Source organism: Lolium rigidum, chromosome 1, assembly GCF_022539505.1.
Source record: "Lolium rigidum isolate FL_2022 chromosome 1, APGP_CSIRO_Lrig_0.1, whole genome shotgun sequence".
Classification (NCBI taxonomy): Eukaryota; Viridiplantae; Streptophyta; class Magnoliopsida; order Poales; family Poaceae; genus Lolium; species Lolium rigidum.
Window position 1 is genome coordinate 328,951,409 of NC_061508.1, and position 26,067 is coordinate 328,977,475.

A 26,067-nucleotide genomic window follows, 5' to 3' on the forward strand; every position below is an offset into this window, starting at 1 on the left:
GCCCTTTTTTGTCCGGCGCGCCCCTATACGGTGTCCGGCGCCCCGAGCCCGTCCCCGTTCCACAGGGGACGCAATGGGCACGCCGGACACAACGAAATGAGAGGCGAGGAGGCGCGGGGCCGACGCGTCGGCCGGCACGGTTAATTTGAACCTAACCGTCGCCTACCTCGCGACGGAAGTTATTCGCGCGCAGCGGCATCTTTGCCTTAATGGCGACGGAGGGGCGGGCGAGACGTCTCGTCGGTGCTGCGCAGCCTCCACGCGTCGCCGGCGTTCGCACGCCACCGCCCGTTCCCGCGCGATCTTCCCGCCTCTTCTCGTCTCGTTCCCGCGCTTTCTTCCCGACGCCGGCGTCTATAAAAGGTCTCCCGGCTCATCAACGGTAGCCACCACACCCCGCCGGCAACAAACACAGCCCTCGTCGCTCCACGGCCGTCTCCTCCATCACCGGTGGCAATGGCGAACCGCCCGGCGATGGCCACTTCCCTCCACCGCCGTCTCCTCCACTTCCAGCCCGGCGGCGGCGTGCGGCACTAGAGGAGGCACTCGAGGAGGAGGCCCGCCGCGGCAGCGGCGGATCTAGCGGCGTTCTCCGCCCTCGCCTCCGCAGCCGAGGAGGCCGCGGCGGCAGCAGCGTGGCAGAGCAGCAGGCGCGGCGACACCGTTGCGGCGATTCGACGCCTCGACGGGGCAAGAGGCGCGACGGCGCCGGTACCGGGAGGAGATGGAGCAGCGATGGGTCGACGAGCGCCGGCGCCAGCCGCGATGAGCGGCAGGCGGTGTTCCGTGAACGGCGTGGAGTCGATCGAGCGCCGCCGGCGTGAGTCGATCGAGCTCCAGCCAGCCAGTGACGGCGGAGGAGCGTCGGCAGCGGGAGGCGGCGCCGACGGCGCTATGGGGAGGCGGGCGGAGCAGGCGAGGCGGAGGCCGACGCGTTAGCGGCGGCGATGATGGAGGCGCCAACGCATGTGGAGGAGGAGGCGCCAATGGAGGAGGAGGAGGCCGAGGCGGAGGAGACCGAGGTGGAGGACGACGACGACGACGAGTTCGGACCGGTCCGACGACGACGGGCCGCACCCGGACGAGACGGCCGATCGACAACGAGCCCTCGTCGAGTCCTTCGAGTCGGAGAAGAAGCTCCAGGACGACGCCCGTGCCCGCGAAGAGGCGCATATTCGTCGCGCCATCGAGCTCTCCTCCGAGCGGCGCAGCGAGGGACGGCGGAGGACGCGCGGCGGAGCCGGCACCGTCTGGCCACCGCCGCTCGCAAGGAGAGGAGGCGCGCGCAGGAGGAGCTGCGACGTAGGGGAGGCGACGACGGGGCGGGGCCGTCGAACGCGCCGCCGGGCGGTCAGTAGTCTAGGTTTAGATGAAATCTAGCCGTTTTCATTCAAACTTTGTAATATATAATCAAAATTGAATGAAAATCTTTATTTTCGTGCACAAATATTCATTTGGGGGCGGCGTTTGGGGGACGCGGCCGGGGAGCGACGTCCCCAAACGCGCACTGAACAAACACGTCCCCAAACGCTCGATCCGGCGCGATTTGGGGACGACTGTGGACGCTAGCCGTGGAGATGCTCTTAGGACAAAGAAGGATGATTACACGGGTAACTAGGCACTTGTCCATCATCACCCCATGCCACCCTCCACGTCTCGTCTGGACAGGCGCGCCTCCGTTACCGGTACAGGAGAAGTCGGTGCCCGGCCGGCCGCATTCCGAGCTCCCATGCACACAACCTTTTACAAACCATGTTTACACGTACTGCATAGAAAGCTGAAAAAGAACAGAAAGAAATGAGAACGAGTAGGAAAAAAAACGATTCTCAGTCCGTCCTGCGTTTGCGCGCCGCAGCTCCTCTTCGGGAGCAGGCTCGGTGTGGGGCCGATCAGGCCCACTGGGCTTAGGTACAGCGTCCACTACAGGGGCCCACACACGCCCGGATAACAACGTCCCTGCCGACCTGCTCTATTCACCTCGGCTGGCTGGTTGTCTGTCTCGACAGTGCGAGTGAGTTTTCTGTTCACTTTGGCTGGCTGATAGTCCGTCAGTTTCATGCAGTTGAGAGAGTGGAGTGTTTTGCTCCATGAAAGAACCCAATTTGTACGTATGTATGCTATGATCAGAGGCGAACAGATCTGGGCACTGATCCTCCACAGTTGATGCTTGGCTTTTCTGGAAACTTCTTCTTTCTCGTGATAGTGCAGTACTGCCCATGATCAAATCAAGATCGTCGGTGGTAGTAGACAAATACAGCATGGGTGAGGTGTTTGGAAGATTAAGGGGGAGACTATTGCAGTGCAAATGATAGAAGATGGGCTTCCAAAATTCACAACAATGGCCTGGCTTGGCTTGTATCCAAACCAAACAGCTGGTGCATTGTTCCGTGCGATTAGTTCTGCCTTGCAAATAGTTCCTGGTTGGCACTTGGCAATAATGCATGCATGAGAGTTCTAGTTTCTTCACTATACCAATAGTTTTGGAGGTCATGGGTGAGCATGTAGCTTAATGCTACTATGCTAGTAAGAGCAAGCGAGATTGTTCTTATCGGCCGGCTGGCACGGCGCACTAAATTTTGTCTACAACAATGCGAAGACTCGCTGCATGTTTTTGCAGTAGACGTACGACACGTCATCGTGGCATGTCCACCAAGGCACCAAGTGGTTGCAACAGATAGAACACGACATCCTAACATGTCGAACATACCTAGGCAACATAAACGAAATCCAAATGTTACTGAACTTCATATTGGCACACCCACCTCACCAATTCTAACTAAGGAGAGAGATGCGAGACACACGATATGCAGCCGGCAAAGGTATCATTTATTATCTGAAAATAACCTTTGTCTCCCAAGCTCAAGTGATCCCCTTATTATAAAATAGTCAAAAATCATATAATATGTTTCAGAAAATATGAAAATATTTAGATGTTATCAATGACGTATCCTACAAGCATGCCAATTGCGATGTTGGATTCTTTGAATTTTGGGCTACACAAATTGACAAAATCTTACTAACTTTGGGTTTTTAAAAATATGATGAGTTCCCTATACTCAGATCCATACTCTTATCATTTTTGTATAGCTTAGAATATTAAGTGTTTCAAATTGAGACATTCACATTTGTATGATACATCATTGAGTATGTACAAATTTGATTTTACAATTTTTCAAAACTTTCATCAATGATTTTAATTTTTTTTAAATAAATAAATCGCTGGACCTCAGGAGCAAACAAAATATTGCTCTCATTTACGAAATAACAATGTCAGATATTCTTAATTTTGTAAACAAAGTCACCTATACAGTAGTATGAGAAATGGACTACTTTGCATCACATAAGATGATTGACAACATGAATTGTTAATGGTCCCTTATAAAAAAATCACCACTATTAAATACCATGGTAATGTTTTATTTTGTTGCATATAACATGTCAATCACATTAAATATAATTCACAAATTTCATGTTTAGTCTAAGAAAAATTCATAATTTCTAGAAATTAAAACATATCCCCAATGAGTAAAGAAAATAGTTTTTGTACCAACAGAAAAATTACAAAATAAATAAAATTGATAGATTCACCAGTAAATTTAATTGATATATTTGCATATGAGCATATTGCTTGTGCTTCTTCCCATATAAATATAATTTTTTTAACTTGTAAACATGATTTTCAATTTTTTTTTTAAAAAGGATCATGGGGCTCAGGAGCCAGAAATATCAAATCTCATGACCTAACAACAATGTTAGATGCTATTCAAGATTCTTAACTTTAAAGTCAAGCCACCTAATATGGTAGTATATAACATGGACTACTTTGCATCTCTTTGAAACGTGTAACGAAATTTCAATGAAAATCTCAATTTTTGTAGTGTTTTTCATTTTTTTCTGTAAATGAATTCGTTGTCTGTGCCCACCAAGACGAAATGGTAGCTTGGACCAAATGAGTACGCCACTGGGACGCACTAGCTTGGTTGGCCGAATCGTCTTCCAAATCTAGTCAACGGGGCGACCTAAACGAACAGAAACGAACAATTTGTATCGTTGTTTTGGGTCGATCCGATGGAGATGCACTAGGTTGTCCCATTTCCATCTCGAACCCGTGCGATTTCCAACCAAAAATCTTAGGACAAGAGAGCATGATTACACAAGTAACTAGGCACTTGTCCATCATCATCGCATGCCACCTCCACGTCTTCTCTGGACAGGCGCGCCTCCATTAGTACGGGATAAGTCGGTGCCCGCCCGCATCCCAACCTAGCATGCACACAACCTTTTACACGTACATCGAAACTTGGAAAAGTGAAAAAGAACAGAGCGAGAAGGAAAAAAAAAGACGAATACGTTTTCTCGTTCCAATAGTCCGGGCCTGCGTTGGGGCCTGCCAGGCCCGCTGGGCTCATGTACAGAGTCACCTACGGTGTGCATGCACCTCGGGCCGGGCCCACACGCGCCGGGATAACAACGTCCCTGCCTGCTCTATTCACCTTGGCTGATTGTCTGTCAGTTTCATGCAGTCGAGAGAGGCGAACAGATCTGGGCACTGATCCTCCACAGTTGATCGTTGGCGTTTCTGGAAACTTCTCCTTCCTCGTGATAGTGCAGTGCTGATCAAATCAAGATCGTCGGTAGTAGTGGACAAGAGCAGCATGGGCGGAGTGCAAATGATACGAGATGGGTTTCCAAAACTCACAAACAATGGCTGGGCTTGTATCGTAGCACGACCAAACAGCTGGTGCATTGTCTGTTTCCGTTCCCTAATCCTGTGATGCATGCCATAGTTCGTATACTTCGCAATAATGCGTGTATGACGGTGACTAAAATAAAACCACACAAGTTACGACACTTCATTTTGCAGCACCAAGTCGAACTTTCGAAAGGTGTGAGCAAATACGCACAGGAGAGAGATGCGAGGCACGTGATATGTGCGGGATGAGCCGATCCACACCGATTGGTTGGATCAACCGGGAAAGGTATCATCATTTATCTGAAAACAATCTTTGGGTCCCAAACTGTAGTGATCCTCTTATTTAAAAAAATAATCGAAAAAACATGTAATAAGTCTCAAAAATTAAAGAAAATATCCTGATGTAGTCAATGATGTATCCTACAAGCATGCAAATTGCAGTGCTGAATTGTTTGAATTTCCAGCTAGAGAAAATGACAAAATCTAATAAACTTTGGGGTTTTTTTTAATATATTATTTGTTCACTATACTTAGTTCTATAATTTTATCATTTTGGTGTAGCTTAGAGTATAAAGTATTTTAAATTTAGATATTCACATTTTACGATACATCATTGAGTATTTCAATTTTTAAAAAATGTTTTTGATATTTAAAAATAAATAAAATCGCCGGAGCCCGGGAGGGAGAAGTTCCCGCTCTCTTATAAAAACCACCATTATTAACTACAGTGCTAATTATTTTTTGTTGCACATAACATATCAATAATGAAGTAACACGAATTTCTTGTTTAGACTAAGAAGAAGAGATAATTTACGTAAATTAAAACCTATTCCCATGTGAATAAAGATAATTGTTTTTTAACGACGGTAAAATTACAGATCAAATAAAATCGATAGATTCACAAGCAAACTTAATTGGTATGTTCTCATATGGATAGTTTGGTTGTGTTTTTCCCCCAAATAAATTTAATTTTTTAAACTTGTAAACCTGATTTTCGAATTTTTAAAAGATAAATGGATCACTGCGCTCTGGAGCGAGAAATCCATACTCTCATTGCCTAAGGACAATGTGAGATAGTACTAAGATCCTTGACCTGGAAATCAAGTCACCTAATAGGGTAGTACTACATGGCATGGCATGGACTACTTTGCATCACGTGAGGTCATTGACAGCATGAATCTACTAAGGGTGATGTATTTTATTTTGCTGCATATACATCTAACTCCAACAAAAATCCAATTCCACAATTTCAAGTTTAGACAACCGAAAATTAATAATTTACATAAATAAAAAATATATCCCCGTGTCAATTACAATGTGAACAAAGATATATGGTTTTATCAATGGGAAAATATAAGATAAAGACAATTATATGTTCATAAATAAAGTTAATTGATACATTAACATGTGAAAATGATGGTTGTGTTTTTCCGTAGACGCACAGTATCTTACCATCTTTTTTTTTTACAAAAAAAAAATCTGCGCATCATGTTAGGCTCACTGTTTTAGCATTTTCGACCGTACGATATTATTGTGTGCCCAACTCTGCACACGATCGCCCTGAGCAGTCCAGATCTGAGCATCGAACCACGATCGGACGGCTAAAAACGCCGTACCTGTCTCCTGTAAAACTCTCCTCCCCCAGATCCGAAACCGGGCGCACCGGATCGCTGGCCAGACCCACTCTCTATAAATTCCCCACCGCTCCCTTGTCTTCCCCATCTTCCAATCCCAGAGCACACACCAGGCGCAGAGCTCCAAAGCTCAAACCTCTCCATCCACGAAACGACGCCAAATTCCACTGCAAAATCCTACTACTACTACTAAAAATCCAAGCAACCATGAGCTTCTCGTCCATGAGCAAGCAGCAGGCGCTGTGCGCCGGCGGCGAGGAGGATGCTCGGGGCCGCGAGGACGAGACGATGGAGCTCATCCCGGGCCTGCCGGAGGAGGTGGCGGAGAAGTGCCTCCTCCACCTGCCCTTCCTCTACCACCGCCTCTTCCGCACCGTCTCCTCCAACTGGAACCGCTTCCTCACCGCCGACACGCCGGCCGCCAAGCCGTCCACTCCGCCGCTGACAACGGTGTCTCTGTCCCTGCCGTTCCTCTTCGCGTTCGCGTTCGACCCCGTCTCGCGGCGCCTCCAGTGCCAGGCGCTGGACCCGTTCTCGCGGCGGTGGCTGCTGCTCCCGCCCGTGCCCGCCCCCCGCGGCGGCGGGGGCGGGGGCGTCGCCGCCGGGTCCTTCGCCGTCGTCGCGCTCCCGGCCCGAGGCGAGATCTACGTGATCGGGGGAGTCGAGGAGGACGGCGGCGAGAAGCCGGTGCGGAGCGTGGCGGTGTACAGCGCGGCGACCAACGGGTGGGGTGCGGCCGCGGCGATGCGGACCGCGCGCGGGTACATGTCGGCCGGCGAGGTGGGCGGGCGCGTGGTGGTCGCCGGCGAGGACGGCGACGCGGAGGTCCTCGACCCAGACACCGGCCGGTGGTCCCCGGCCGCGGTCCGCGCCGGGGCGGCGGTCGCGCGGTACGACTCCGCGGCGTGCGGCGGGCGGCTGTACGTGACGGAGGGCTGGGCGTGGCCGTTCGAGCGCGCGCCCCGCGGGGCGGTGTACGAGGCGGCGACCGACTCGTGGGCGGATATGGCCCGCGGGATGCGGGAGGGGTGGACGGGCTCCTGCGCCGTGTCCGGCGGCCGGATGTACATCGTGGCCGAGTACGGCGAGTGGCGGCTGAAGCGGTACGACTGCGCGCGGGACGAGTGGCGGATGGTGGGCGGCGGCGGGGTGCCGGCCGAGGTGCGCCGGCCGCACGCCGTCGCCGGGGAGGTGGGTGAGGTTGGTGGAGGGCGGCGGAGAATTTACGTGGTTGGTGCTGGCCTCGACGTCGCCGTCGGGACCGTCTCCAGCGGCGGCGGCTGCGGGGAGGAGGAGGAGGAGCGGGTGGAGTGGGAGGTGGTCAAGGGCCCAGCGGAGTTCGTCGGGCTCGCGCCGTGCAACGCGCAGGTCCTCTACGCCTGAGCTCTCGCCGCCGGTGAGGCACCGAATCCTGGACCCCGCACGTCGGTGGCGCGTCGCCTCCGCACGTGGACCCGCCTGTCATGAGCGAGCAGTAACGCCTCTCACTGCTGACGCAGACTAGCTAGCTAGCTAGCTGAGCCGGGCGCACGGGCGGCAGAGGCTGCTGGCACGAAACAACCATTGTGCCAGAGTCTTGAGCAGATCGAGGGGCACAAGGGTCATTTCCACCATTTGTTCTTCTTCCATCCAGGCTCGTCGTCAGAGCAGAGCAGAGCATTGCAGAGAAGGAAGCGTGTGTGTAAAACAAAGATGATTACACCTAGCTAAGCTAGTAGTGCAAGTGTGGCGCTGCCACTAGACTTTATTCCACCACTTTACTACGGACGATCTTTTCCCCGCGTACGTGTACATGGTATGGTATTTATAATTTCGTGTACTACTACTATGCTTCTGGAGCTCAAGTGAAGTGAGCTCGACGTCAACGGCATCCACCAAGCATCTTGGACATGGCAAAGCAGCAAAAGGAACCAACTGACCCCGATTCGTTGCGTCCAATCTCGTCCAGGGCGGGACGCGCACATTCCCAATCACCCTGGAATCGCCATTTCTAGCAGACCTCCCATGATCATCATCGTGGATTCCCGCTTGCTAAACACAGGGTCATTAGCGAGTTCTTGGCAATAAAGCAGCCGATGTGATTGGGATGGACGGAGAGATTTCACCAATTTGTGTCCTCTCGCTTTCTTTTTTCCTCTCGAGTGGCTTCTTTTTTCGTCGCGCGGGGTGTGGGCGCTAATCATGGCGCGATGGCGACATGTGTGGCCGAGGACGCGCGCACCTTGCCTTGATGCCCAGCCGTAGTGGGAGAACCAATTGGAATGGACAGGTATAATGGCGGCGTGGGTGGTGGTAGCCCGCGCGCTAGGGTCGGCCATGCCCACCACTCCTCTTCCCCATTACTACCAACACACTTCGATTCAAATATCTACTACTTCCTTTTACAAAGTTCAGAGTATTTCAATTCTATTTCAGAGAAACATTTCAAAAAAAAAATCGATACTATGCCCCTTTTTTCGATCATAAAGGAAATTTTTACAGAGAGATCATAAAGGTACTTGAAATGCTTATGAAGTTGTGATGGTAGTTATTCCACCTACACTCCACTAGAAAAATTGCGCGTTCCACCGGTTTTCCCTTCTTCCTTTGCACAAGCCACTAGTTGTATATTCTTTTTTTTTTTTACACATTTCATCGCTTCTCGACCTAATCTCTTGCAACTTCCACCAGTTTGTCATCTTATCAACGGTTTAGTCCAGTTGACTGCAAAACTAGCTGCTAGGTTCCGGATGCTAATGTTCTAATTTACGTTTTTTTAAATGCTTCAAAATCCATAGAAAATAATTACTCATAAAAAATCACGATTTTTTTTGCGGATGCATGCACTCTAGGCTACAGATTTAGTTTTATAGGAAACAACAATGCTTGGTACAAAAAAATGTGTTACAAAACAAATTCTCGTGACACGCTAAGAAAATCATACGAAAATAATTGTCAATCCAAATATCATAAGAACAAATTGTTGAACAAAAATTAATAGTATAGCGTTCACTCTTCGATGGAACGTTTTGTGAAGATGGGCTAAATTAAACTTCTAGATGAACGATTTATGTTAGAAAATATGTTCATTACATCAGACAAAGCACTCATAAAACGAATGTTCGTTGCTCAATTATTCTATTATAATTTAATTATTACTGGCTTGATTATTCTTTGCAAAAATCGACCGAACATATTTTAAGTAAACGTTGATGTCTATACAAAATGGGTCGATCACATCCTGGAGTGCATCCATAAATTTTTCTGCAATTTTTGGATGGACAGTTTTTTTCTATTATTTTAAAGCACGCCATAATCTTTGACACTTGAAACCCAGATGTCAATAATCGAGGTAATATCATTGCTTAAATGAACACATGGTGGAACCTGCAATAGATTAGACCAACAACTGGTAAAATACGCAAAGAAATACGTCAAACTAGTGGTTTGTGCAAAAGAGAGATGTTGGTGTAATGTGTAGTTTCGTCCCTCCCCGCCATTGTAACATCGTAATAGTTGGGCCACCTATCCATGATTTTCAATGTCATGTTTTCGAATTTACAAAATATATCATATGGTTATAAAAAAATGTTTTGTTATTTCAAATTTGCCCCCTAGAGGTGATCTAGGGTTTCGCGGCCGTTGCCTCTCTTCCTGCTGGGCAAAGCACGGTAGGGGAATGATCGCGGCGACGGTGCCTTCCTTGGATTTGCCTTCCTCAACAGTTGATCCTCTTGAGGGTGTCCCGGTGTGTGCCCAGTCTGGCAATGTGTGCGGTTGCGGTGGATACTAAAAAAGCAATTTCAGCAAAAGTAAATCCTTCCTTTTTATGATGTTAAAAAAATTATTTGCCTACTCCCTCTATTCCACCGAAAGTGTCGGAGATTTGTCCAACTTCAGATGTATCTAGAAAGTACAAGCATATATACATTCAAATTTGAACAAATCTTAAATACTTTTGGTGGGACGGAGGGAGTACAATGAAAACAGATACTCTCTACTCCATATTACATATCGTTGATTTAGTACAAAATTGCACTAACAACCTTGCTCACACGCACTCGTCTCCGTCAAGGACTTGGATCCTGGAGCAACTAGAAGAAATAGAAAAGAAGGAACAAGAAGCGTGTACGTGAGTAACGTGACGGATGAGCTGTAGTCTCTATATAGTTGCGATGTACCATCAGTCTATCATACACCGTACTGCTGATGTACTATCAGATCTACTGTATATACTGTACAACTGTTGTACAGTAGCAATTGGGAGGAATGATGAGCACTAAAAAAATGGGGCAGTTCGTGTTTGCTTGGCAGGACACAGCTGGGCACGAGGTCGATCAGATCAGGTGTGTGTCAGTGTCCGCGTGTGCTTGCCTGTGCACGCACGTACGTGGTGCGGTGATCGATCTGACGCGCGCTGGCCCGTACGTACAAAGTCCACTTAATTATCCTTAGTTATATAGTTGAAGACGATGATGGATCTGCAATAGAAAAATTAAGGGAGATGGGTGTATAAACCTGCAAGAAGACAGCTTCCTTCAGTTCAGTGCAGGCTTGTAATATGCTTGTACTGGAGTATGTGGGATGGGTAGGACTGAATGCTCGTTTTTTTAGAGAGTACACATGGTTACAGGCAGTTTAGTTGCGTGTGAAGGAGCGGTGATGTTTCGTGACGCCGATCGCGTGCGCGGCACTCTGACACGTATGGTGGTGAGTGAGTGACGACAGAGGTGTCACCATAAGAAAAGAGGTGACGACAAAGTAGCAGTCTCAGAGGTTGCACGAGAAGGAAAACTCATTTGTCCTAGTTGTACTGGACGGCTGGCATTGTGGCATCTACAATTTCTTGAGAAAGAAACAACAAACATCTGCCTCATGAGAACGAACCGAGAGGCTAACACACAGGGGATTGGATTGGAGACGAGCTCAGGCAGATTCAGTAATGCAGAGTTTGCTTCCCTCCCGACGGTCGTTCCATGGAAATGGCGGATTGGCCACGACGGACGATCGAGAGGGCAAAATGCCCCCATCATCGTCTCCAACAAGTTGCCACGGTCTGTCTGAACGTGAGCTGCCGCGCGTGCGCCAGGCGGCCTGACGGCTTTAGCTGACGCGGAAGGAGCTGGAGGATGATCGTCAGAGTTTGCAGCTTGCAAGCAGCTGCAGGTGGGTCGATCGCCGCCACTTGCGCTAGTTGCCCAGTTGATCGCGCGGCCAGGCGATTCTCTCCAGACTCCAGACTCCAGGGGCTAGTTGATCGCGCGGCCCAACTTGAAACACTGGTACAGGCGGAGGCCGGTACAACTTGCAACCGTCGCCTGCCCGCCAGTGCCAGATCGAGACACCATTTGCACTTTGCAGCCGCCAGCCGGAGGGAGTGAGGTTTCTCCGCTTCACTCTTCGCGCGTGCGGGTGCTCTCAACCTCTCTCTTGTTCCTTGTTCATCAACAAGCTCGAGATCAACTACCATAATGCATTCCTGAAGATTTTTATCAACAATTTTTTTTTCTCCTAAAGATAGCTCGTGACCCTTTTCAAATACAAGCAGGTCAGCGATTTCGTGTCGACGGTTAGAATTCAGACAAGTTTTATATAAAAAATATCTGTAATCTAGAAAAGTTATCCTATTTGAGAAATTCATAAAGAAGCTGATTCTTGATGTGTTTTTCAGATTGGCCAGTATTTGTGTCATGCTTAAAAGGCATGGCGGCCGTGGCTCATGCCGCCGGCTCAACCCGTGAACAAATACTGGGCCTCTTCTCTGTACTCGCCAGACTCAGCTGTAACCAAACCAGCGGCCCTCCCATATGAGGCATTATGGACTTAGCTCTGCACTCGTTGTTGCTGCATGCACCAGTGTGCAGCTCTGGCCCAATATGTGGTTCCCGTGTGTTTCGTTTTTCCTTTCCTTTTTTTTTCTCTTTCTTGGGCATATATATTTTCTTCTTCTACCAATCCCACTGAACTGCTGGAGTGTCACCAAAAAAGCAGGTTTTCGAATTTGGAGACTCGCAAACTAAATCTTAACTGCTTTTATTTATGTGCAAAAAATGAGGTTCTTCTTGTGCAAAAACTCGAGATTTTTCCCCTTACAAACTTGTAGTCTTTTACAATGGCAAACACACGAAATTATGTTGGATGTTGGGGTGCATTCCTCGTGCAAGTTTTAGGTTCATCATCTTCTTGCTTCAAACGCTTCGTAATAAAAATTGCCATGCCAAGATCATATAATATATTTTCATATCCAATTGTCTGCTTCAAGTTGTGGTGTGATGTTATTTACACTTAATTGCATTTCTAAAGCAAGCTTGTGGTTGTTACATAAGGATTACATCAATTCAGATTTTCCGACAGGTTTTTGAACAAAATTTCTACACTATATACATGGTGGTATCGCTTTGCTTGATTTAACTCTAAGTATCACCTTTTTTTGCAGGGAACACTAAGTATCGATTTGAAAAATACAACTTATGATATGTGTCATAAACAATATACTGGCATATGAGTTTTCCAAAAGTCAACCAACGGAGATTTTGACTATGTTTTTCAAAAATAAAATGACCTTCTGGAATACCAAATCAGTAACGTTACATAGTTCATGGAATACTTTTTCATGTGATATCAAGATGGTATTTTAGTTGTTGGTAGTTTTTTTGAACAAGTAGGTCAAACTTAATATTATCTGAGTTGTGGAAAAAATTATAACCTTAATATGCTTCCGTGCCTTGTGTTTTTTTAACCAAATTGATGGTCAAATTAAACTGAACCTAAATATGCTTGTGCGCCATGTGTTTTGACAAAATTGATGGCCAAACTTCTATTCTTTGACCCAATTTACAGAAAATTATAAACATTCAAAAAATAATAAATAAATAAAACATGAAAAATATTTCATGATAAATCTACTGTACTGATTGCAGATATAGTTTTCTAAAAACTTGATCAAAGATAGTCAAGTTCGAAAAACCAATCCTCAGAGGGATTATTAAGGTTTTATATTCTTAGACTGCACAATTGTTTTCTTAAATCACAATCAATGCTCTAATGTACTGCTCAAATTTTCAACCATTCCCATCTAATTACAGCAACGTTATATTGAGTACTGAAATGTACTAGCGGGGACACCGAAATAGTCAACAGATAAGAGGTCGAATATGGAGAGCGCTGTTGCTAGGCTGAACACGCGCCTCCCGTCGTCCGCCGAACAAAGGAGCCAGCTTTCCGATTCCACTCCACACTTGTCCAACCAGACAGCCTGCACCGCCACCGCGCGCTCCGCCATGGCCTTGGCGACGCCGCTCCGCCACCTCGTCGCCGCGCAGCCCGCGGCGACGGACCCTACTGGAGCGCCGGCGTCCCTGACCTTCCCGCTCCACCACCACGGCCGCCTCCACGCCAGGTTCACCGCTACGCCGTCCTCTGGGACAACCAGGGCCACCAGGGTCGTGGCCACGGCGGCGGCGGGCGCGGCGGGGCGGCCGACGGTGCTGGTGACGGAGAAGCTGGGCGCGGCGGGGCTGGAGCTGCTGCGGGCGTTCGCGAACGTGGACTGCGCGTACGAGCTCACCGCGGAGGAGCTGCGCGCCAAGGTGTCGCTGGTGGACGCGCTGGTGGTGCGCAGCGCCACGCGCGTGTCGCGGGAGGTCTTCGAGGCCGCGCGCGGGCGGCTCCGCGTCGTGGGCCGCGCCGGCGTGGGCATCGACAACGTCGACCTCCAGGCCGCCACCGAGGCCGGCTGCCTCGTCGTCAACGCCCCCACCGCCAACACCGTCGCCGCCGCCGAGCACGCCGTCGCGCTCCTCGCCGCCATGGCGCGCAATGTCGCCCAGGCCGACGCCTCGCTCAAGGCTGGTACGTAGTACGCCTCTCGTTTGTCTGCGAACAAATGCCGTGCACCACAGCTCTGCCTAAACGGATAAGCCGATAAGGTAGGAGCAATTCGGTTGATCCCAAAAATGTTACTGTATGTTGACTTCTCATCGACGCACATTGTTGACGAATTTCATGTAGTACAAAATCTGTATGCTAACTCCTGAGCTTTTTAGTCTGGATATTTGTTCTGTTCTGGGCAGTTGATTTTCAGCACAGAATCTACTGATCAGTGAGCAGTGACGTGCTTTCAAAATTTACCAACATTTGACCCTGTATTGTGCCACACCTAATAGTACCCCATCCCTCCCATGAAGGTTGTATTTGTCAAAATTTGGATGTATCTATATGTAGTGTCGGATACATCCAAGTTTTGACAAATCTCAGCCAACCTTCATGGGACGGAGGGAGTAGTTTTCTTTGCTGTTGCACTACTGAATAGTATATGGTTGCCACAGCTTCAGTTTCTTGATCATCGCCACTGGTAAATGATGTTGCTTTAGTACATTGAAATTCCAGACTAAACTGCCTGAGGCATTCTGAACATGAAATCAGTGTCGTGTTCAGAAATTTATCAACATGGCAAGTTTGCATAGAAACTCTTTGTTGATGAGAAATGCTACATAGCAGCGGCAATACTCGTGCTGCACATCATATACATGTACTGATATAGTGTCGTGATTTGCTTTGTGCACATTCAGGAAAATGGCAGCGTAGCAAATATGTTGGCGTTTCCTTGGTGGGGAAGACACTAGCTATCATGGGCTTTGGAAAGGTTGGCTCGGAAGTAGCTCGGCGTGCAAAAGGACTTGGAATGGATGTTATTGCTCATGACCCATATGCTCCTGTTGATAGAGCCCGGGCTATCGGTGTAGATCTTGTATCGTTTGATGAGGCCATCTCTACTGCAGACTTCATATCACTGCATATGCCTCTTACACCATCAACAACAAAACTTTTCGATGACGAGACTTTTGCAAAAATGACAAAAGGAGTTAGGATTATTAATGTTGCAAGGGGTGGAGTAGTTGATGAAGAAGCTTTGCTAAGAGCACTTGATAATGGGACTGTTGCACAGGTTGTCCTTTTGTCATGGCCATTCATCAAATGTTGATACTGCATATTGCTGTCAAATAATTATCATTACCCAGATTCTTCTTATATTATTATTATTCTTTATAGTGTGTTATTTAGCATCAACGGTACACATTTCATATCTTTTGCTCCAAGAAGTTCTCATTGGTCTTTTTTCCTGACTGCTTTGTGATCTGAGTCAGGCAGCACTTGATGTGTTCTTTGAAGAGCCACCGCCAAAAGACAGCAAGTTAGTACACCATGAAAATGTCACTGTGACGCCGCACCTTGGAGCTAGCACAATGGAAGCACAGGTTTGATGTTTGTTCTGCAACGTTTCTTTGTACGTACCTCATCTGACTAGCCTATTCTTTTAACTCTGCTCTCTGTTCGTCTACAGGAAGGCGTAGCCATTGAAATTGCAGAGGCTGTTATTGGCGCGTTGAAAGGTGAACTGGCTGCTACTGCTGTTAAATCCCCCATCTACTCCAGGCAGAAAAAATCGGACGACACCCCTCCACTAAGACACAGTAAGATACAAATTCCATTATCAATAATGTGTGGAACCAATCCACACACCAACCCATTTATTTGAGATTTACTAAAAGTTCTATCTAGCACATCTCCAGCAGCACTAAAATTCAAAAGGGGAAATGAGGTCACCTTGCCTAAGCCTTTTGTGTGTACCAAAATTCTTCCCCAAAAATCTAGGTCCCTCCCGTTATTACGTGTTTCATCCATCCACACCAAGTGGAATTGAAACCACTGACATTCAAATAATTGAGAAGGAAATCCTAATTAACTTTGTCATAAGCCTTTTCAAAGTCAATTTTGAAAACTACACCTTGTTGTTTATTTACAATTTATTTGTACTCATGAAGAATATCATGTAAAGACATAATACATTCATGATATTCCTTCCTTTTATAAAAGCATTTTGACAAGTCAAAGTCGTCTTATCTATAGATGGATCAAAACGAATAGATAGTACCTTGGTATTTTTTTCTTAAAACTACATTCGATGAGCAAATAGGCCTAAACATCTGAATAGTGTCAGCACTTCTTTTCTTGCGAAGAAGAGTAATAATACCAACAAATTCTAGATAAATCTAACTGTCCACTATGAAACTTTTGAAACAAAGAGACTAAATCCATCTGAATAATTTCCCAACATTTCTAAAAATGGTATTTTTTTCTTTTCTTCCCATTAGCCTAAGCCTTTTGTGTGTACCAAAATCCATGAGTTACACCGCAAAAAGTTGAATGAGTTGCAACCTAATAATGTGCCGCCAAGTCGACCAGCCGGGAAAAATACAACTTGTGATATGTGTCATAAACAATATACTATCATATGAGTTTTCCAAAAGTCAACCAACGCTCATCATGGTTGCGAACAATGATCAGAGTCAATCCCAGACAAGTAAGCTCACGTGAATAGATTGGCATGACTGCTCGATTAAAGGATAGTTAAGGAAAAACAAGTAAATTTAAGAAAAAAATATGGATTATATTAGCTAGAATCGCTAGCCGCGCCGACGTCCGAAAGTCCAAAGTCATAAGTCGCGAATATTCACGCGAGCGCACGCGCTATGCGGCCATAGTGCAGAGCACAGTTTTAGTCCAACATTGCAGAGCACTGTGTATCCATAGCATTTTAGATGTCAACAAGAGCTCTCCTTATAAGTTGGTCCCAACTTTCTTGCCTTAGCAATGTGGGACTAAAACTGTGGCATAGCTTTGGAATATTTAGGGTCTCGCAATGGGCCACCAGCAATGGGCCACCATGAAGCCAGCGTAGGCTCTTTGCACTAGTCTTGTGTGGGCTTGGAGTGAAAGGCACGCACTGGTGGAGGGGCAGTGGGCTCACATAGTAACAAGGTGGGCCAAACGTGTTACTTTATGATTTATCTTCCTACATTCACAGGTCCTTGCATGCTGATATTTATTGTGCCATCCTGCCTATCTAAGGTATCTCGGTCTAGCTGGCTGACTGGTGTGTATGATGTCTAGTTGTCTTGTCTGCCCTTCCGTGTTTCTCCTGCTGCTAGCTAGCGCATGTGATCATGATTCAACACATATATCTACTTTCATTTTTGAGAAAAAAACAAATACAACTTAGCTTGCGCTCATGTCCATCTTATTAGGATAAAAGTTAGAGTGCATTCTTATAATTCGAAAATGCACTATAGACACGAGAGAGACTTGTATAGGATCTCTCCATTAGGTAGGATCATAGGATCAACCCAGAAAAAATATACTTTGAACAGGCGAAAAAATCTGAAAATAATAAACAGCATGCATATAGGTTGTATCTACAACTCCAAGAAATTTCTGCCTAAAATCTGATCTACACTTGGAGAAACAAAAAAGACAAATTCTATTGTGAATAGTGTCAGATCTGGTTGAGTAGTATTTCACACTATTCACACTCAGATTTATCTTTTTTTGTCTCTCCAAATGTATGTCGAATTTGAAGTTGCAAATTTTTGGCGTTGCATATATAACATAGATGTGTGTTGTGATTTTTTTTCAGATTTTTTCAACATGTTTTGTCTTTGCAAAAAAATTGATCTCATAGATCCCATCTAAGACCTGATCCTACCCAAGTCTTCCCCCTATAGACACATAAGAACTAGAAATCCCCTGTGACTTCACGGGAAACCGCATTGTTCCTCAAACTAGTAAAGCCATAAACAAGGAACATCATTTATTTTTATTTCATACCATGATATAGTGGACTTCAGCATTTCGAAAACTATTCACGATGCATTTATGTGTTTTTTTTTGAAACTGCATTTATGTGTTAATACATGCATCATGCTCGAGTAACTATCTTGGCCACGGGTATAAATTAAAGAACTTGCTTGGCCACTACTAGTGCATGATGCATGAGATATTCACAGTGTGCCTGCCTATATTGCCACTTGACATAATTAAGTGGACCATTGCCTAACTTGTTTAGTATTAACTATCTTCCTCAACTCTGACTCGTTTTACCAGTACTGCTATTTCCTTGAGACACATGGCTCATCTACGACTCATTGACCCTATCACAGTGTGAAACAAGCCACCACACGAGCGGCAACAAGAACAAGCCCGGATGCCAAAAAGGCAGTCTGTTTCCCGACCAGCATTGTTGTTCCTTCAAGCAGAAACCCCATGGGCATGATATTCAAGAAATCAAGACTGATTTTGCGTTAATCTCGGTGAATGTGACATGAGGATCAAGAACGCCGTACAAGAAAAGGACAACCTATAGCTGATCGATGGCGCATTGGTCCTAGAGTTCTACAGTACATCACGTCGTTCATTCACATTAGACACCCCTGGAGAGTGTGGCGCGGTCGGCGTAACCGGAGAGTGTGAAGCAAGCCCGGATGCCAAAAAGGCAGTCTATTTGATAGAGTGTTACAGGGCCAGACCAACGGTGTGGATGGACTTCTTCAACATTTTAGACGACACCGGCTGCAGCCATGCATGTCATCGCACACGTCCAACACCAGTAAGTAGGCTGCCGCACTCCTCCAGAAGCACGTCAACACCACATTACACGCCAAACATTGGATGGCCGGTGCCTCGCCATGTTCGACATCGTGTGCGCCTAGGAGTACGGCAACGTTGCCCCGCTCACAACCATCGTGGGAAGAACGCGGACGCGTGAGCGCCTCCCCGGGCTCGACTACGCCGGCAGCACCACATGCAGATGGTCCATGCTCCTGCCTCGACCACCTGTACATGTCCCACGTGGCCCACCACATAATTCCTGGCATCAATTGCTAACCTGGATCACGTGTGGCCTTATTTTCTTCCTAGCTCCCGCTCACAATTTTTTCATTGACGCACACAAATAAGGATTAAGGTCCTCGATATATGTGATCATGATTTACCGTATAGTTACTTCAATGGCTTGCTATCGCAGCCATATATTTAGGAGTCAAAATAGAGTACTCCCTCCATACTGGTATGTTGGGGTATTACGCATTTCGAGTTAAAACATTCACTAGTAATTTATCCAACAAAAAGTTAGTTGTATGTCACCAAAAATATATCGCCGGATGTATCCGTACGTTGATATTTTTAGACATAGAAATAACATATTTTGGATAAAATTACTAGTCAAAATTTTACCTTTAAATGTGTAATACCCTAATAAACAGGTACGAAGGTAATAAAAAACTAATTGTTTGATTACATCTTGAAATGCTCTATTGACACGTTAGAACTACAAAGTGATCGTTATTTTAGGCGGATTCAAAAACTATGAAGGTGTCTCAATTATTTTTCCAAAACTTTTTCACATGATTCAGTCAATCAAATTTCACAAGCGAGTGAGTTTCAGGTGGATCACATAAAGGTATTCAGTCACGAGATAAATGTCCGCTTCGTTCATTACAATAGTTCGTTACATTGCTTTCTTCCAAAATAAATTGATATTTTGTGATTCCAAAACAAAAATTGCTATTTCATGTGGAACGGTACGTGCTCAGGAAAATCAATTGATATTTTTCAAAGAAAACACACTCCTTGGTAGCAATACTCACACCAACATTTACATTTATTAGCAGGACAGGCACTATCAAGAAAATATTATAAATTAACTCCTCTAATGAACACACTTTTATTAAAGTGGTGGGCTCGTCTCCGTGTCCGTCGTCGCTACCGCGCCGACGTCCACTACGACTCGCGTTATCCTAGACATTGCTTCCTTGAACCGCATGTATCATTTGCAACTCGATAACCCTAGCAGCTATCTCCTTGGAGATACGGCTCATCAAAAACTCGACTTACTATAACAAATGATCCTTGAGACCAGTATTTAAATTCGTCAACATGACGAGCTCTATCAAGTAAATATTACAAATTCACTCCTTTAATTTTAGCAATGTGAGATGGTGCATACCCTGTCTTATTTTATAAACAAACTTTCTTTAAGTGGTGGGCTCGTCTCCGTGTCCGTCGTCGCTACCGCGTCGACGTCCACTACGACTCGCGCTATCCTAGACATTGCTTCCTTCAAACACATGTCTCGTATTCAACTCTATAACCCTAGCCGCTATCTCCTTGCAGATACAGCTCGTCAACGGCTCGACTTACGCTAACAAATGATTCCGTGAGACCAACATTTAGATTTATTAAAAGGACCTGCTCTATGAAGTAAATATTATAAACTCACTCTTCTAGTTTTAACAACGCATGAGATGGTGCAAGTCTCATATAATTTTATAAAAACACATTCCTTTAAGTGGTGGGCTCATCTTCGTGTCCGTCGTCGCTACCGCGCCGACGTCCACTACGACTCGCATTATCCTAGCCATTGCTTCCTTGAAACACGTGTATCGTTTGCAACTCGATAACCCTAGCTAGCAGCTATCTCCTTGGAGATACGGCTCGTCAACGGCACGACTTATGCTCACAAATGATTCCTTGAGACCAACATTAACATTTATTAACATGACGTTCTTTATCAAGTAAATATTACAAATTCACTTCTCCAATTTTAGCAATGTTAGATGGTGCATGCTCTGTCTTATTTTATAAACAAACTTTCTTCAAGTGGTGGGCTCGTCCCCGTGTCATTGGTTACTTGAAACGCATATTTCGTCTACAGCTCGCTAAACATAGCCGCTATCTCCATGGAGATACTCTCGTCAACAGCTTCATCACGCAAACAAATGATTCTTTCAAACTAACATTTACATTTATCATCGGGATGTGATCTATCAAGTAAATATTACATATTCACTCCTCTAATTTTAGCATTGTGAGATGGTGCATGAATGGTATAATTTTATTAACGCACTTGAGTTTCATATTTTGTTTTTCAAACGTGCTCACTAGTTCTCAAGAGCATGAATGAGTTTTTGATAGACTGTGCTATTACCATCGCAAGAATTACTAGCACAAATGTCTCCATAAGATCTTTCTATAACTCGGAGATAAGACCATCTCAAGCCGTCTCCCTGACGAGGCCCCCGACAGCGCTTTTTTTTAATCCGGACGGCGAAAAATGGCCCATCCGCGCCCCCGGTTCCAAGTTTTCGCCCGGATTTGGGCTTTCATCCATCCGGCGAGCCCATATCATCCCCCCCCCGGAGCGCTTGGGAAGTCCGGAGGAAACAAAAGCGCGGGAAACATCAAGAAAACTTCCCGCGCGGCTGGCAGCCCCGACTTGTCGGCGAGAAAGGTTGATCGTCGTGACGTTGATCAAACTGGAGGAGAGCAGCGAGGATGAGTAGTATCAGCCGATGTCGCCACACGGCGACCCTGGGAAGGGTTCCAGCTGTTGGTACGGAGACACCGGCTATAGTAGCCAGCAGGCGCCGCCGCCCGAGGACGCCAGCCACTCCAGTGACGACGACGACGATGGTGAATACACGGCGTTCTACCGCCATTTCGGCATGTAGAACATCATCCTTTTAATTAGTTTATATTCCCTCTCGCTGAATTCAAATGTATTACGAATTTGGCATATATATGTACGAACTCGCCTATATATATTAAATATCTCTAAATTTCGCCTATGTTTGAACGTATTTCGTCTGGTTATGTTTGAATTTGCCTATATTTGTTCATTCTCCTGGGCTCGCCGCTGGTAAAATGGGCCTCCCCGGGACAAATTTTACATCCATCCGGCGCTAAATATCGCCGGATTTCGGCCTGGGGAGCCCCAACGGCTGGAGGTGCTCTAAGAGGAGCTTGACTTTGGTGTAGTCCCTAAGTGAGATCTAGAACATTAGAATTCAAACTTACAGTAGATATGAAAACTAATTCAAATCCATCATTCAACCATTTGAAGTACAGAAAAGAAAAAGAATAAAAGACACCCCGGACAACCAACTTTTGCTGGTTAAAGCACTTGACTTTGGTATACGCGGCGACATTTACACATTTACCAAAAGAGATCATCCAACAGACACCAAACCAGACCTAACACATAGTGTACGCAAGTAGACTAGGAGAATATCGAAGAAATCTAATCCAAGACCATCGCCACTAGTGGTGACATGAAAAACAGAGACGGGGAGATCAGTTTTCTGCTGCCCCCTGTGACCTAATTAAGTAGCTAGGTAACCTCACCCTCAGCCTTTATATGGTTAATAAAACACACTCCCTACTATTTCATGTGCAACGGATCTGCTCAGAAAAATCATTTGATATTTTATGCTCAGCAAAACACACTCCTTGATATTATATGTACTCATAACAAACATATACATTTAAAAATAGTACCTGCTATACCAACTAATTGAATTCACTATTTTAATTTTAGCAACGCGGGATGCTGCATAACGCAGATGCAGAGACAGGACGGGCCAAACACGGGCACATACTCGGTGTTGGAGAGGGAACAACTGAGGCTGGCTACACACGACATGGTGCAACATGGCATTTGTCACCTTGAAGTATGCCCAACATACATGTGTTGTCTGGCACCCCTTGGGGCGGTGTTTTTTCGTGTTTTTTAGAGGAGGATGAAGAAGTCGCGAGCTCCTCTATCCAGTGTCTTCATGGGTCATTCACACGATGACACAATCACCATGATTGCAAATTAGCAGTAGTGGCCTTGACACATTCTCTGCACGACTGTGCCATCCACTTGTATAAGTATACCACAGATCGATAATGCAAGTGTGTTGAATCCTAATCCCATCACTGTTAAGTGAATTTTTGGAAGGGCTGGCTAGTTGGCCAGCTAGCTAGTAGAAAGTATAAAGCCTAGGAGAAAACATAAGTACATAACTTGTAGTTTTTTTGGCGGGGAAAACACAACTTGTAGTTATGGATGACTATCCTATGGTATTTTAAAAATTAGTTTTCCGTGAACTTATTTAAGAGCAAAAGTTACAGACTACAGAAGTAAAGCTACCCTATCGAGTTATTACCTAAACATGATCGACTAGCTCGATCGGCTGTTCACAAGTGTAAAAGCTCGCTTTGTCACTACTAGTGCATGGTGAGATTGGCAAGTATACAATCATGTTGATGTTTTATGATTAAAATCACTCATTACTATTCAATGTGGAACAGGACGTGCTCAGGAAAATCAATTAATATTTTGTACTCAGAAAAACACACCCCTTGACATTTTGTAGTCGGACCGAATTTACATGTATTAACTTGGCGTGCTCTATGAAACTAAATGTTATAAATCCACTCTTCTAATTTTAGCAATATGCGATGGTGCATGTTTCTTCTAATTTTCTAAACAAACCTTTGTTTAAGTGGTGGGCTCGTCTCCGTGTCCGTCATCGCTACCGCACAGACGTCCACTACGACTCGCGTTGTCCTAGTCCGTTATAAGAAAATCAATTGATATTTTATTATAAGAAAACACTCTCCTTGATATAAATACTCGGTCCAAAATTAACATTTATCAACAGGACGCTTAATCAAATAAATATTATAAATTCACTCCTCTAGTTTTAGCATTGTGCGATAGTGCATGTCTCGTCTAATTTTATAAATAAACTTCAGTTTTAGTGGTGGGCTCGTCTCCGTGTCCGTCGTCGCTACCGCGCCGACATCCACTACGACTCGTGTTATCCTTGTTGTTCCTTTCTTAAAACAAATACCTTATGCTGAATGGAACGTGCTGAAGAAAAATCGATTGATATTTTATTCTAAGAAAAACACACAACATTATAATTATCAATAGGACGTGCTCTATTAAGTAAATATTATAAATTCGCTCCTCTAATTTTAGTATGTGAGATGGTGCATGTCTCGTCTAATTTTATAAACAATCTTTGTTTAAGTGGTGGGCTCGTCTTCGTGTCCGTCGTCACTACCGTGCCGACGTCCACTACGACTCGCGTTATCCTAGCCATTGCTTCCTTTGAAACGCATGTCTCGTCTACAACTCGTTAACCCTAGCTGCTATCTACTTAGATACGGCCAGTCAACGAGTTGACTTATGCTGACAAATGATTCCTTCATACTAACATTTACATTTGCCAACGGGACGTCCTCTATCAATTAAATATTATAAAACCACTTCCCTAATTTTAGCAATGTGAGATGGTGCATGTCTCGTCTAATTTTATAAACACACTTGGTTTAAGTGATTAGGCTCGTCTCCGTGTCCGTCGACGCTACATTCGACCATTTTGAAGTACACAAAAGAAAAAAGGAAAAAAGGCATCCCGCCTGGTCAACTTTTGTTGGTTAAAACACTTGACCTTGGTATAGTCCGCGACATGGACACATTTACCAAAAGAGGCCATCCAACACACAGCAAAGCAAAACTAACACATAGTGTAAGCAAGTAGACTAGAGAAGAAGAAAACGTTAGCTGCTGATTAATCTGGTCCAAGACCATCACCACTAGTGGTGACATGCAAAACAGAGATGAGAAGATCAGTTTGCTGCTGCTCCGCGTGACCTAAGTAGCTAGGTGGCACCCTCAACCGATATGGTTAGCAAAACACAGTCCATAATATTTTATGTGAAATAGATCTGCTCAGAAAAATCAATTGATATTTTATGCTCAGCAAAGAAAACTCCTTGATATTTTATACTCATACCAAACATATATAGTTAACAATAGTACCTGCTATACCAACTAAATAATTCACTATTCTAATTTTAGCAATGTGCGATGATGCAGAAGGTGGGAGTGCATAACGCAGAAGCTAAGACAGGGCGGGGCAAGCACGGTGATGTTGGAGAGGGAATATTGGAGGCTGACTACACACGACATGGTATTTGCCACCTCGAAGTACGCCCAACATACATGTGTTGTCTGCCACTCCTTGGTGGCGGTGTTTTTTCGTGTTATTTGGAAGCGGATGAAGACCTAGCCAGAGGTACATAAACTTGTCACGCGGGTGCAAACTGGTACAAAAATTGACCCGCATCTGACACATGACGTTATTTATTTGGCAAAAAAAAACCAGAGTTCAATAGAAATTTAGGATAGTGCATTCCCCTCTTTTCCAATTCATTAATGGCCGTTGTTCATGAGTTCCACCTCCCGCTAGGGGCATTGGCCGCAACGCCCTTGAGTTTCATGGATAGCCCCCTAGTCGTGTGTTCCATCCATGCTTGCCATCCATGGTCTCGCTAGGCTGGACCGGCTCCATGATGTAGACCTATTGGTGTAGTCTCATCCATGTTAACTTCTCTGTCACCTCCTATAGGCTTGAGCAACATGACGCCGCATGGAAGAACGTGTTGGCGCCGGCTGACGGCTGCTTGCCGAGCATACTCCAGGCACTTGTCTTCTTTTCTTGCCACTTCGGTGCTAGCGCACAACACGTGGCACATTGCGCCCGAGCCGACCGGGCCGACGACATCGGCACGGAAACAACAACTCCACTATAGTGGATGCCAAGCTTTGTTCTCTCCCACCTAGAGAACACCCCGTTCTAGGCACGGAAGCAAAGACTATGCAAAGCGCAAGAGGGGTGGGCGGTGGCGACGACGGGCACCTAATGGCCACGGCGACAAGGGCACATGAGTGTGTGGCTGTGTGTCGGGCAGTGCATCGTGGCCTTGGCATCGTTGTAGCCGAACAGCGTGGTTGCCACTTAGAACATGAGACTGAGGCACGCCGGGGCGGAACTAGTTGTCCATCTTCACCGGAGAGCACGTTCATTCCATGGCGCTCGAGGTGTTGGTCATGGAGAAGGATGTGTGACGACTGCGTCAGCAGGATGGGTGGATAAGTTTTTGTGCCGTGGGTTCTATTATAACTCAAAATTAATGAATAGGGAACATTGGGAAAGAAGAGATCAATTCGTTCGTGTCAAGAGTACTAGTGGGACCATCAATCTAAAATATGGACGTAAAAATAGAAACATATATAGTACACCGCAT

The 26,067-nt window shown here is 45.8% G+C and overlaps 2 protein-coding genes across 4 annotated transcripts; both read left to right on the forward strand.

The window, feature by feature from the left end:
• Positions 1 to 6,376: 6,376 nt before the first annotated feature.
• LOC124684349 (F-box protein AFR-like) lies at positions 6,377 to 8,126 on the forward strand. The gene has a single exon (XM_047218684.1). It carries the CDS (start codon positions 6,535 to 6,537, stop codon positions 7,708 to 7,710), a length of 1,176 nt encoding a protein of 391 aa, XP_047074640.1. The 5' UTR covers positions 6,377 to 6,534; the 3' UTR covers positions 7,711 to 8,126.
• A 5,460-nt stretch (positions 8,127 to 13,586) lies between these two features.
• On the forward strand, positions 13,587 to 25,167 carry LOC124699505 (D-3-phosphoglycerate dehydrogenase 1, chloroplastic-like). Of its 3 annotated transcripts, none has more exons than XM_047231810.1 (5): positions 13,587 to 14,157; positions 14,877 to 15,253; positions 15,453 to 15,563; positions 15,650 to 15,779; positions 24,857 to 25,167. In XM_047231810.1, the coding sequence occupies exons 1-5, from the start codon at positions 13,587 to 13,589 to the stop codon at positions 24,871 to 24,873; spliced, it is 1,206 nt and encodes a 401-aa protein (XP_047087766.1). In that variant the 3' UTR covers positions 24,874 to 25,167. The 3 variants fall into 3 exon arrangements, with proteins under 3 accessions (XP_047087766.1, XP_047087760.1, XP_047087771.1); XM_047231804.1 differs by lacking the exon at positions 24,857 to 25,167 and adding an exon at positions 22,520 to 22,894; XM_047231815.1 differs by lacking the exon at positions 24,857 to 25,167 and adding an exon at positions 18,306 to 18,391.
• Positions 25,168 to 26,067: the final 900 nt, after the last annotated feature.